The 13862-nt window shown below is 40.1% G+C and overlaps 1 protein-coding gene across 3 annotated transcripts in view; it reads left to right on the top strand.

The window, feature by feature from the left end:
- The window catches only part of AMBRA1 (autophagy and beclin 1 regulator 1), a 153771-nt gene extending 140164 nt beyond the window's left edge, over positions 1–13607 (top strand). For all 3 annotated transcript variants that reach the window (XM_083455389.1, XM_083455391.1, XM_083455390.1), the window contains one exon: positions 11834–13607. In XM_083455389.1, coding sequence (XP_083311515.1) covers positions 11834–12321 — 488 coding nt within the window. In that variant the 3' untranslated portion in view covers positions 12322–13607. The remainder of the gene's footprint in view (positions 1–11833) is intronic.
- Positions 13608–13862: the final 255 nt, after the last annotated feature.

The following is a 13862-nucleotide window of genomic DNA, read 5'->3' as shown; positions in this document are numbered from 1 at the left end:
TAGGTGTTTGGAAACACTGCCCATCCTGTGTTCTGACTTCAGTATCTTGATTTGTTTTTATTATTATTCCTGTGCAACTCTGAGAGCTAGAGACTTTTAAAAATTAAAGCTGGGATTCTGGAAATTCTTGTGAACATGCTGGGTTTCAAGCTGGAAGCCAGATTCCTCCCACTGGTGTCATTTGTAAAAGGCCACTGACACAGAGTGCATCAACCTGTGTACATAGGAAGGTTCACCAGAAAATCAGATTATTCGGAGTCATCCATGCTAAAGTTAATCCTTAAAACAATTCTGTAGTGCTCCTGTTTATCAGCTGCCCTATCATAGATGCTAGGCTTCCTTTGAACAAAGATATAGGCGTCTTTTCCACTTGCACTAAATAGAGATAGAGCATGTTCGTTTGTAGGACATAACACCTTGACTTGTCATCTCAGTAAGCAATTCACTTTTTGTTACAGGCACAGCTTCCACTCACAGCAGTTGTAAAATCAGTTACTGTGAAGTGATTGCAATCTTTCCTTCAGGTTTCTATTTGAGGATAAATTCAGAAAGTAGATTTGCATCAGATATCAGGAGCCACCACATTTGTCAGTAGATTGAGTGGATAATAATTGTGTTTGCTTCTAATGCTGAACAGTAGCTACCCTACTCCCTGCTCTGCCAGCATGACCACCAGGAGAAAATTGGAAGCTTGTTTTCCCTATTTTTTATTATATATAGTTAATGTTACTTGAGAACCCTAAATTCTGCTCAGTCTTTAGTATAGCTTAATAAAGCAAGCCCCCTTCATAAAATGCAGTTTGAGGTTGACCTCATTTAGTAAACCATAGGTAAGACAAACCAGTTTGTCCAGGTTTGGATGTCACAGTCTGAAGGAGAAACTTAAAAAACAAACAAACAAAACCATATTTTATTGAAAACATTTCAAATATAAAGCAGTAAATGAAAAAGAACAAACACACAACTGTGTAAAGGGGGGGGGGCAGGCAACATTGTATGAATATATCTAAAAAAGAGAAGGAGAAACTTTCCAATTTCTCTTTCTGACATTGACCAAAGGAGGAGGGCTTGTGAAGTCCTGCAGCTCATCTTTATAATATTAAAACATGATTTAATGTTACATGTGACCACAGAGACTGACTAATGCTATGGGGTTGGGGATTGGTGTAAATACTATAAAGTTATTGTTTCTTCTCTGCATAGCTCTCTTGAAGAAGATATGTGGCAGCAATTTTAGCCAATTATTATTTTAACTGAAGACAGATAAACACTAAGGGTAAACCCACACTAGTATTTTACATGTATTTCATTTCACTTTTGCTCCTTATGAATCTCCACATGCTTCTTCCTCCCAAAATTAGACTCAGTAGCATTTTGTTTCCTAGATATTTTTTTCACAATAAACATTGAAAAAGAGATTGAAGAACTTCAAGAAAATATGATACACCGGCCAGTGACCAGGATCAAAATTAATGATGTGCTAAAGTGGCCCTTGGAATGTAAAATGCCGTTTACCTTCCCGCCGGAGCAGTACCTATTTATCTACTTGCACTTTGACTGCTAGGTTGGCAGGAGCAGGGACTGAGCAATGGGAGCTCACCCCATTGCGGGGATTTGAACCGCCGACCTTCCGATCAGCAACCCCTAGGCTCAGTATTTTAGACCACAGCCACCCACGTCCTTGTAATGACTCATATTCACTGCTAAAGAATAAATGTAAAAATAAAAAAGTGTGATAATGATGCTGGGATAAGCAAATACATAGGAAGGACAAAACATCAGTCTAGACCTATCATACAAAAGCACGTACTAATTTAAATGAGGTAGAAAATTTCTTAAGGCACAACTAATGCATACAGTGATGGGTCCTTGGAGTAGACTCCACCCTCACAAAAATATCAGTAGCTATTCACACGAAGTGCCACATCATAAGATAAGCAACCATGCTCTACTCTCACCCACAAGACAAAATAAGAGTCAAATTTTGTGTTTCCTTTATTTGAACTATGTCCACACTAACTAATGGCAACTTATCCCGGGGCAGGGTGGGGGGAGTGGAGGAGGAGAAAGAACAGGCAAAATTAAAGTTAACAAAGAAGACTGACATGGAGGGCTTGAAACAGTATTCAGACCTCATCTTTTAGAACTAAATATTTACTGTTCAGTCTAAACATGCTCAGATTGCTACTGGGTAGCAGAGTTCCTAATGTCTTCCACTTTAATCCATTAAACTGAGAGAATTTAGAATTCCTGTTTCCCAGGTTTCCCATCAGTAATTTGATAGTTCATAAAGATAAGGTGTGGATGCCTATGCAAGTCCTCACTACTGCAGTTTATCTCACCCCAATAGTAAGCTTTTGGGAAGGGAAGGGGACCAGCGGAGAGGGCTGGCTCCAAGCATTGCTGGGCTTGGTGCTTTCTCAGAAAAAGCCCGGAAAGACCACATTTCCCCAAAAGCTTAGAACAACTGAACTGCTTACAAGGCAAGCCAGGGGGTAAGGAGAAGCTCAGCCATAACTATAAAAGTGAAGCAGTATTCTCTGCCAATCAAGTAACACAGTTAGGATTCAAAAATTCCTGAGTGAATATCCCAAGTCTGCCATGAACCCGCCATGCAGCCTTTGAAAATGATTGAATTTGTCTGTAAAATGGAATAAACATTTCCTACAGTATTTCCCCAGGAGGTTTTGTGGATTAATTAGTATTTGTAAAGAGCTTTGTTGATGTAAATCATTATGAGACTGAATAGTATTGGTGGCACTCAGCAGGATGATAAAAGACATTACTCAGTTGGTTCAGTGACTACTTTGGAAGAAGACAGAAAAGGAGAAATGTGTATTACAAATGGCTTGGATTGCAGACTTTCTTAATATGTATAATACTTTGCCAGGGCAGGGCACTTTTTATCACAGGTGTCATGTGGAAAGACCTACAGCATAGCATTAGAAGCAGGTCTTTGTCACGTTGGTAAATGTAGCCCGTTTCCCCTTCTGCAGGGTTCTGCAGAGATTGTCTTTCTGAGAGTCTCTGCTCCTTCTTTGGAAGGATGACGATAATGTGAGTAAACTTATTAAAAGTGAATCCCTCTAGTGCAGATGTTTCCTTTTCTGTCAGTTAATTGCTGTCTTGTGTACTCTGTTGCTGCTGAAGCCTGCATCAATCAAAGAAATGTAAGTTTAGGCAAATGAAAATGACAAATGTTAGGCTCAAAGATCTCTTGCTGGTTAAAAATGTTTCCAGTACAAGGCAATATCCAATCCAATTCCACACTTTCAGTCCCATTGATTCCATGGGGGAGATTTAAGCACATGTTTAACTCTTTCATTGAAGTAAACAGGACACAGATTTTGCTCATAATGGCTATTATTCTTATCACTTCTGGCCAAATACTGAGGTTATCAACTTACAAATATGAGGGCACTGGCAGAACAGTGAAGGGGAATTGATCATATACCCAATCCTTGGCAAGTCGTCAAGCCTTTGACTTAATAATGAGAGCAATTGTTCTTAATTTTAAAATCAAATTCCTAAATAATTTGCTATGATGCAAAGGGAGAAAGTGCAGCGTCTTGTCATCTTGATGTCAGGGTTTCTTCCATGACTTGAGATTTGTAGCCAAGATATTTCAGAGTCCAATGAGAAGTCATATGGCATATGAGCTAGTGATAATCATCCTTGAACGAGTTTGTGGTCTTTTACCTTGAATATCTTTGTCCATTTCTGGGGGTCTCCAGTGCAGGGTGACTCTTCATTTTTCAGAACTTACTTCTGCAGTTATTCAGGTTCATGTAGAGTGTGTTGAACATATGTAGGAAAATCATTCTGGATGTAAAAGTTTCCCCAGTTCCTTGGGAAATACCTCCTTTAACTGTAGAGGCCTCCAATGTGGTTGCCAATTGCTTTGGAATCAAATTTTCAGGACTTTAGTCCTCCTTCAAATACAGTTAAGTCATTTTAAATGAGGAATCTGGTAGTTGCTTTCTGAATTTTGTATCCAGTACCTGATCATTCTTTCAGACTGAGCAAAATGGAATGGAACTGTGGACTGGCACCAGTGTCCCTCTCTGTGGAATGAGATACCATGATGGTGACTGTATGTATAGGCAATAGGGTTTTGTTTTTGTGTTGCATTGGACACACACACATATATATATTAATTTAAGTTGTGCTCATTGAGAGGCTGGCTTTGGGCTGTTTCAAAAACTTGGTGGGTCCGTTCTCTGAATGACATCCACCTAGAGCAAATGGCAGAACAGCTCAAGTGTTTGAAGGGTAGATTTTGCTTTAAGGTGATTTCCAGTGTGGGAACAACCAAAGTGAAAGGACAGCAGCTGCTTTCCCCTCTGTGTTACATCTGCTCACATCACCCAGTGTTGTCTTTCCTGAGTTGGTTTTTCAGCTGGTTTGAATTTAGTCATTTATTTGCTGTCATTTTCCCTTCTAAGATTGAATGAGGTTTAAGGGCACATAGCAAACTTCATTTTCACCATTTTAGAGGGTTATGTCAAGGATGCCCCTAGGCACCCTTTTTGCTTTACTTATAGAACCCATTGCTAAAAAGGATTTATGGGTAGCAGGGGAAAAGAGGATTGTATATTTAGGAACTAGTGAACTTAAGATGTTCTAACCATTTTAGAATTATTAACCTTTCCTCCCCAGGTATTATGAAAGAGACGAAAAGGTTCCTTGTCATAAAATTATTCTAAATCAAAGTTATTTACTTCTAAGGGTAAAATGCATGCAGTGAAGCACAAAAATTAAATACCTTGCAATCATCTTATCAAATAGTATAAAAGATCTATAGAACTCAACTTCCTACCTTTAATTAAACTTTTAAAATCCCCTGTAATATTAAAGAAATTATACAGTATCCTTCCCAGACAGAATTTCATGTATAATAATGAATCTGCTTCTAAAAATCTCTCCCACCTGCACACACATACACACATGCAATTAATAAGCAGTCCTTTTTTTTTAAGGGGGCACTCAAGGGTACGCAGTATTGGCACTTCTTTTTTGTTGTTAAAAAGTGTGGCACTTACTGTAACAACTTTATGGTGAGAACCGGCACCTATTTTTCTAAGAAACCATCAAAAAACCACCAAAAACTGGTATCAAATACAGTAATGTTCTTTTTTCTAATAGGGTTATAATATATGGACTACTGGCAATGTCGGTTTTCCAAATTATTGTTTCTGTGTGTGCCATATAAAAGCTATGGCAGTCTGATAGCAAGGTGATCAAAACAAGCAAGAAGACCAAAAAGTACCCAAGCAATCATTTATGTTGCCCAGTGATTTGAGTTAAGAATCCCGCAGGTCTCCATGAAAGGAGTATCATAAAATGTCGCTGCTGGATATCCATTATCACCAGTGGAGAAATTCTAAACATTCTAAACTCTGCTTTTTTTAAAAAAAAACTAACAAGAAAAAGGATGCAACAGGACTGCAAATGTTCTTTCACCATGGAGAAACGGAACTTAAATATATATGAATAATATAGTTGTTTCCACTTTTTCATATTTGCAAATAAATGTCATGCAAACAGCAGTATATTATTGGTTTTTATAACACCAAGCAAAAGGACTCCAAGGGCTAGTTTAAGTAGATAGAAAACTAATTAGTCTTGTTTTAGATGCAAGACCAGTCTTTGTCATGTTGGGGGAAAATAATTGATGCTGGTGGTTTCTTGTCTTGTTGTAAACAACCCTAGGGTGTTTACTGAAGGCTGTTCATTGAGAAAATCAGTAATGGTGAGCAACAATCCTAGTAAGATACCTGCCCACATTTATTGATCCTACTGTAAATGCAAAGTTGCATGTGCAGGGTATACGGTGTGTTGGGTTGCAAATTTTGTATGAAGCAATGGTGAGTCCCAGTGAATCTAGCCAGTATTCTGCATGGACAGAATGTCTGTTCTAGAGCTCTTTACATAATCTTTTGCAACATGCATGGTATTCCACGGCAGATATTAGTGTTCCCTTGGGAGATGAGTTTGTGTAGACAGGGCTTTTTAAAGCAAGAACTTTAAAAACCACTCGATTAGAAAAATAACTCCTGAACAATGAACCATATGGAACAATGCTATTTCATTTATTTATACAATCATGATTAGAGGCAAATTTATAAAACTGTGATCTAAATACCATATGGCACCCACCTGCTTATAATTTCATTCGTTATAAAAAGATATTTGGGACTCAGAGCTCAGCTGCACTTTCATTAGCGCATGGGAGCTGCTTCCTTATGTTGAAATTCCACTGTGACTCAATACATGTTCATAACCAGGAGCCATTTGAATCACTCTTTCCCACCTGAATATGTGATCTCCCTCCCTCCTGGCTCTGTAATATCCCAATAACAAGCTGCATAATTGGCTTAGATTAACAAATTTACAGGAGTTGCATGGCACCATAAAGTAGTAGATTCAGGTAGGTAGCTGTGTTGGTCTGACGCAGTTGAAATAAATTAAAAAGTTAAAAAATTGTCCTGTAGCAATACTGTAGCTTATACCCAGAACAAACTTAGTTGGTCTCTAAGGTGCTACTGGGCAATTTTTAATTTTTTTCATAAAATAGGAGTTCTCATGATGTTTCAACTGATTATATTGAGCCTTTTTTATAGGTGGGGCATCAAAATTGTTACGTATCACCAATACATAAGCATGGTACATCTAAATTACTAATAAAGCCTGAAAAGGGGATAGTGTCCAGGAATGAATATCTATGCAAACAGCATTGGAAAACCTCTTGAGATACTTTCTTCTATTGCTGCTGCTTGTTACTTTGGGTAATGGTTGACATTCAGCCAAACATTCAGCCTTTAGATCATGTGCTGCATCCATTTCTCTTACACTGAGGAAAGAGTGCTGCACCTTTTTATAATGTGCAATTCAATTCTTGTCATCTGGGGGAAACACCTGTTGCATTTGCTGAAGTTGGCTCATGCCACAATAAACGTGTGCATCTTTAAAGATGCCGCGGGACTCTCTGTTCTTGCCGCACATGATGAAAACTGCTTCCTGTCTGAAATTTGTTAGATGGAAGTGCTAATACATTCAAGGGAGGGAGAGGGGGAATGAGCTAGGCCAAGAGAGCAACAGGGCAAATGCTGATGCCTTGTGGGCCTAACAATGCTGCTGAAGATGATGCCCTTGGTAAAAATGCTAGCTTCGGCTTCTCTGCATTTCCTAGTCTTTATTAATCAGATCACTCCTGACATGATAAATTACCAAGCAGCCAGCCCTGCTGTGAAATCAGCACCTGCTGCTTCTGGGACTAGGCAACAGCCCCAGCCCCTGGAATTTTGCCCTTGCCGCAGAATTAAAACAGATGACTTGTGTGGAAGAGGAAGCCAGGAAGGAAGAGCATGTTGGCATGTTCTGCCTGAAAGGCTCAGCACATCCTAGGGCTTGCAAGTAAAGCAATAGCTGACAAGTGTGGTAGACTTACATTTCTAAAAAGGATGAGCTCCTCATTTTATATGACAAAGATGTACAAAGGGAAGACGTCAGGTGCTAAGAAATATTTAGATGGCTTCTAGTACTTGGGGCTGGTTTTGTTCACATAAAGCAGAAGGTCTATGGATGTAGTTAATGGATGTATCTACCTCACTCAAGTCATTCCAACAGTATCCAATGAAAGATGTTAGATTTAGCTAAAGCTTGAATGCCCTTGAGATAAGGATAGGATTTGCTAATAATAAGATTGAATGCCTGAAGGTCTTCCTTGCTTGGAGATGGTCACCCTTTCCTGATGTATTCTCAGCAGACGGGTAAGTGCAGTGAAGCTTTTTGCTATGAATAGCTTCAGAGAGGAGAAACAACATGGACCCCCCTCCCCTTTTCCTTGTTGTCCACTAGCTATAGTAATACTGCATTAGTTACTGGACTGGAGTCTTCTTGAAATGAAAAAGCTGTTCACCTTCTCTGTGCCATGCATAATTTTATAAACTTCTGTCATCATGCCACTCCTTACTCGTCTTTTCTCATTTGTGTAATATTATTTGCTTAAATACAGCTTACATTTACTGAAAAATCTTCAGATGTGGTTGATGGAAGTCCAAAACATTGTATAAGATAAGAAAATACGTTATATGATTTGTGGAAATTTTATGTAAAAATCAATATATATAATAAATACAGCTTACATTTATAGCTGTGATTCGCATAAACTGGGATTTTGGTCACCAAAAGCTATAGAAGGGTAGCTTCCCAAAATGTAGATGTTAAGGATGGAGAAAGAACAAAAAGTCTTGTAGCACATTAAGGTCTTAAGAAAATTATTTAGGCATTCCAATGTCTTGTAGCCATTTTAGTACTTTGCAGCAACACAGTCTTGTAGCATCTTAATGACTGACATGTATTACTGTATACCATCATATTTTTTTAGTCTTGTAGGTGCTACAAGACTTTGTTGTTTTTCATGTAGCAGACAGTCATGGCTACTCTGAATTTTGGAATGTTTAAACTAAGCACATGCTGACTGGGGTAATATTCTGAGTGTATTGGGGAATGCTTTGAGAAACTTGGGATGCCAAACTCATGGTAGAACATGGCTGTAAACTTCTCCAAGTGATCACCAAGGCTGCTCTGGGTGTATATATTTTGTTCTGCAGCTTAGGATAGAAGATATATTTGTATAAAAGAAGAGAAGATCACCTCTAGGAGTGTCCCTCCTTTTCCTGCAATCCCCCAGTTGGGTTTTTTTGGCCATTTTTTTCATAGAGATACCACCCATGATAGCTATTCTATACCTCAGCTGTAGGAGGCCTGCCTCAAGTCCTGCTTGTGGGCTACCCATATACATCTCATTTGCCACTGTGAGAACAGGATGCTGGACTAAGTGGGCCTTTGGCCTGATCCAGTCAGCAGGTTCTTACCTTTTTATATGCCACAATGTCAACATCTCTTTCCTGGCTACCTCAGATATCAACTGAAGTGTTATCTTTGTCTTAGTATATATATCAGTATGTATGTAACTTTCCTTTAACCTCATCCAGCATTTTGTTGCTCATTCATCCAGTTTCAAGAGGTTTTGTTTTTTTTAACACTCTTCACAGTCCTCTTGGGTTTTTGCTATCCTGAATAATGTGTCATCCATAAACTGGACTAACTTACTGCTCACCTCTGACTCCAGATCACTTTATGAATACGCTAAATAGCATTGATTCCAATTAAGATTCTTTGTCATTATCTACTTTTAGCACCTAATGTCAGTATTGCTTATTAACAGTTTTCATCCCAGGGGAAAGCTGTAGTGTAAACAGTATGTAAAAAGCATTTTCCTTAGAGAAAAACATTCTCATGTAGCTTACTTGAACTCCTTTCTGTTTGCTTAATGCTATGGGAACTTAGAGGAGCATTTGATGGTACATTGCATGCTTTTCTAGTACACATTTGACAGAAAAGCTGCTTCCATACTCTGCACACCTTTGCTTCTAGTATCTTTGTACTGTGGCAAATAATTCCAAGCTATATTGGGTACATAACTGTGTTAAGTGTTAGTTTATTTTGCTTTTCATTCAACATTAGTTTTTAAGCTGTTGTTTTTTCCAATGTTCTGTTCAGTTTGCCTGTTGCTTAGGAAACATTTGGCCACTTCTTCCTCTCTTGTAATTGGTCCTGATGGCTCTTTGAAGGCTGGAAGAAAGATTTATATCTTTAATAAGGATCAGGTAGCCTGTGGCTGCTGCATCCCTCTATGGAGCAATTCAGAACATTCCATTGAATAAGGATATTTCTTTTCAGCAGCCTATAAGTGAGAGGCAGCTAATTGCTGATCTTTCCACCAGGCTGTTCCAGTGAGCCATTTTTTTTTCTAGCTACAATTATTCCTTGGGGCACCATTCTTTCCACAATTCATGATTCTTTGAGGGCTTGAAGAATAGGCAGTGCTTTTTTCCGCGGTCTGAGAGGAAAGGGGGCAGTCACTTGTTTAGTAAGCAGACACAATTGAAAAATGTGCATACCTCATATTTCCACTTTTGGTTGAGCAATCCAACAGCGGACCACTTTTTTTGCATCACATTTGGATGCAGGTTATGAGGGTGTAGGCCTTGGGACTGTAAAGCACATTATTCTGCTAATCCAATTTTAAAACGTTGATTTCAAAAAGGATGCCTTTACTTTAAACCTGTGTTGAGTTGTGCACTCCACAGCTTAGTTGACTGCCAAATGCTTTTTGTGGTTGAAAGGTAACTTCAAAATGTTCAGCCAGTTTTCAAGTATTTATTGGGACAAGTCTCATGCTATGTGGGAACCTATAAATAAGAGCTCATTTACAAGCGCGCGCGCACCCCCCCAAATGAATTTGAAATTAGATTTTATATATATATAATCAGTGTGAAAAAATATTTTCTTGGTTGAAGGCTATATGCTGGTTCCATACTTTGCTGTCCTTAAGGTAGCAACATTGAAATAAATGAAATTTAAGCTAGTCATGATTTCAGTGGTTCTACTCTATGACTACATTAGATTCAACCCTATGAATCTATTGCTGGATATTATCTAGGTGGAAGATTTGCTAGGATTGGAAGTGGTTGGTATCTTGTTTCTGTAGTAGATGTTTTCATGAACCACTTAATGTTGCAGCATGTACTGTTTTAAGCAAAAATTCAAATGAAACGTTAATAGGAAAGAAATTGGTTATTTGCCACTGACAGTAGCAAGCAGTGGTCCAGTAGGCAATCAAATAGTACTTTAGTGTATACTAGTTGCTTTGACACTTGAACTCTCTTGGTCCCAATCTTCTACCTCTTATGTGCAACATTCCATCACTGTTGGGAAAATAGGCTTGATGTGGAGCTGGGCTGAGGGGGTAGGTTGCTGCTGGCCTTTCAAACAGTGGAACTGAAGAGGTCTCGGTGGGGCACACAACACTGAAGAAATGCTGGTTGTTACCAACAGACTCACAGTCGTATCCAGTAGGTGCCCATTGTATGGAAACTTAGCCATGTTCCAGAACTTAAACAGAGGAGCAGAAGCCCCACATGATGAAACAGTTGCAGGATGACCCCATTGCATACTGTGGGTCTGGGGATGGATGTTTGAATGTTTCACCACATGAAGTACCTGGTGCTCTTACATAGTTAGCTAGTTAAAGAGAAGGCTTTTCATTAGCCTTCTCTTGACATGACACATTAGCTTTTGTGGTCAAACAATCAGTTCACACACTTGTGGAAGGTAATGGTTCAGCCCAGCAATAAATGTGTGACTGCTGCTTGTCTATTTTAACTCCTACATATAAATTACAAAAGAATAGTGCTGTGGCTGCTGCAAAGAGGGGTTTGAATTTTTCTGAAGTACAAAAAATAGGGTATGTACTGCTCACAAATTGATAAACACGTAAAAGAACACATTCCTGAAGGAAGATATGTGAAATGAGTACAACAAACGAGTACTCAACATGCAGTGATTATACAAATGCTATTTGAAACCACCAGGCTAATTGTAGGCAATTTAAACATTTGAGAATTTTTTAGGACATAGTAGCACCCTATACATGCTGCTTGCTTTCCCAACTGGTGTGCATCATCCTGTTCTCTCCTTGCCTATTTCATGGCCTTTTTGTGCCACAGATTTCTGCCTTTCAGGCATTGGCTGAAAGCTATTTTTATATGCTCAGGCTTTTGACAGCATTTAAGTGTGGTGAGATTTTATCCATACATTTCCTGCTATAATATTATTTTCTGTTTTACCTTGTATTATGGTAGTGTGTGTGTGTGTGTGCGTGCGGCTGTTTTAAATAATGTTGTCAGCTGCCTTTTTGATGAAAAGATAGGGATACCAATCTTCTAAACAAAAATTAAGCTGCCTCCCTCTTCCTCTCTTCCAGGTGGTCCAGAATATGGGGCTTCTGGGGAGGATGCTCTGATCCGAATCCAAAGGCTGATGGCTGAGGGTGGCATGACTGCTGTGGTCCAGCGAGAGCAAAGCACCACCATGGCATCCATGGGTGGTTTTGGCAACAATATCATTGTGAGTCACCGGATCCACCGCAGTTCTCAAACTGGCACTGAATCCATTGGAACAGATGGTAGCTCAGCTCAGCCATCCACTTCCCAGGAGCTGTTATCTGAGCTTGAAGGACGAACCCTTTCTGAGTCCATGCAGGTGACAGAGCGTGGCTCGAGCCCACGGACGTCCTCTGACGAGGTGGAGGGAGAAGAAGCTAGTGGGCAGAGCCTGTCAGAGCAGGCTCAGTCCTTAATGGACACTGAGGGACCAGTTGAGTACAGTGACCTAAGTAATAATAACCATCTTCCTGACAATACCAACTTCTACAGTAATGGTGGCACCAGTGGAGAATCTCGGAACAGGTAGAGGTGAATTGTATGTTGGTGCTACTCTTGTACTGCTAAGCAGAGACTTGTACCTCACAGCTGACCAGGAACTGAAGGAGTAGGAGATTTTGGCTCTGACCAGATGCTGGTAACTCAGTGGGCATTGGTATATAGGGGTGGGAGATGAGAGGGAGACCATCAGTTGTATAGGAGGATCCTTAAAGAGGTTTTATTCTGTGTCTTAGCTTCCCGCATCCGTTTTGCTGCACATTTTCTACAGTAGCTGTAATAAACCTTGATATTCAGCTGAGCCTTATGTAAATTTCTCAGCTCACTGGCTACAGGAATCCATTAAGCTTTGCCCTAACCCTGCAGTGCTTTTAATGTTACTCTTTGTTTTGGGTTTTTTATTTTTTAAAAAAACGCTTTCCCTTCTTTTGACTTACCAGCTAATCAGATAAAAAAGGACTGTAGTCTCTTCCTTTTGGAGACCTGAAACCTTTATTGAGTGTGTATGTTTAAGTGCTACTGTGGAGGGGATTTGCACCCCAGCTCTGCTACCAGAGTGGATTTATCTTCCAGGCCAGAGTTCTACTCCCTGCCACCCTGCCAGCAAGTGCTAGACAACTCTTCAGGAATTGAAGATTTGGATGGCTTGAGATAATGCAGACTGGATGAGGCAAGGTAGTCTTCTCCAGGGCTCTGTTCTACTCTTCTTTCCAGCCCAGAACTGGAGGTGGGGAGAGCTGTGCTTGGGCTTCACCATCCCTTCATGCTCAGGAACCTCTCGGGAGTGTGGGCCTTTTGTTTTAAGAGTATCTACTTTGTATGCAAGCAGGACCCTCTTAGGGGCTGCTGTGGGTGGGGCAACATTATAGTTGTAAAGCATGTGGGTAGGGTGGGAACCGCACCCCAGTAAAGATGGCACTTAGACAGAAGTTGCCCAGGACTTCGCACCCCTTGCTGTGCCAATAATAGTAATTCAACCTGGCGAGGCTTGGCGGGATCATGGTGCCACGGCCAGGTTGCACTTCCCTGTGTGGGGCGGGGTGGGGCGGGTGGGAAGAGAGGGTTAGCTCCGCGTCAGAGCGTGAGGTATGTGTCTGTGATGTAAGGTGTTGCATGTGAAAAAACCTTGACCTTGTACATGTAGTTTCTAGTGGAGAAATCAAGGCGCTGATATTTTTTTGTTTCTAGTCTAAAATGTGATTTTCCTTTTCGTTTGTAACTCTCCATCCCAGTGAGCTTGTAGCAGGAAGGTAGGGGGAGAGTGTGCTAATGAGGGAAACACCAAAGATCAACGTCATTAAAATATGACAAACCCTTCTCTGGACTCCTGTCTTCTCTTGTGGGTAAGGGCTTGGGTTGAACGTATTTGGAATAATGGGCTCATGCTTGTGCCATCCTGTTCACTTGACCATCCTTTGGGGGAAGAGGGGAGCTTTCTCCTGAAAGTCCCAGGAAAAATGTGTGGGAGAGGGTCTTCTCTGCTTGACTCTGGAAACAAGCAGTATTGGCCTGCTTTGCTAAGAAACTGAATTCTTTTAAGCTTTGGGGGGTTTTTTTATTAAAAAAACACAT

Source organism: Podarcis tiliguerta, assembly GCF_965153285.1.
Source record: "Podarcis tiliguerta genome assembly, chromosome: 1".
NCBI classification, from domain to species: Eukaryota; Metazoa; Chordata; class Lepidosauria; order Squamata; family Lacertidae; genus Podarcis; species Podarcis tiliguerta.
This window is presented reverse-complemented; position numbering and strand designations above follow the sequence as displayed.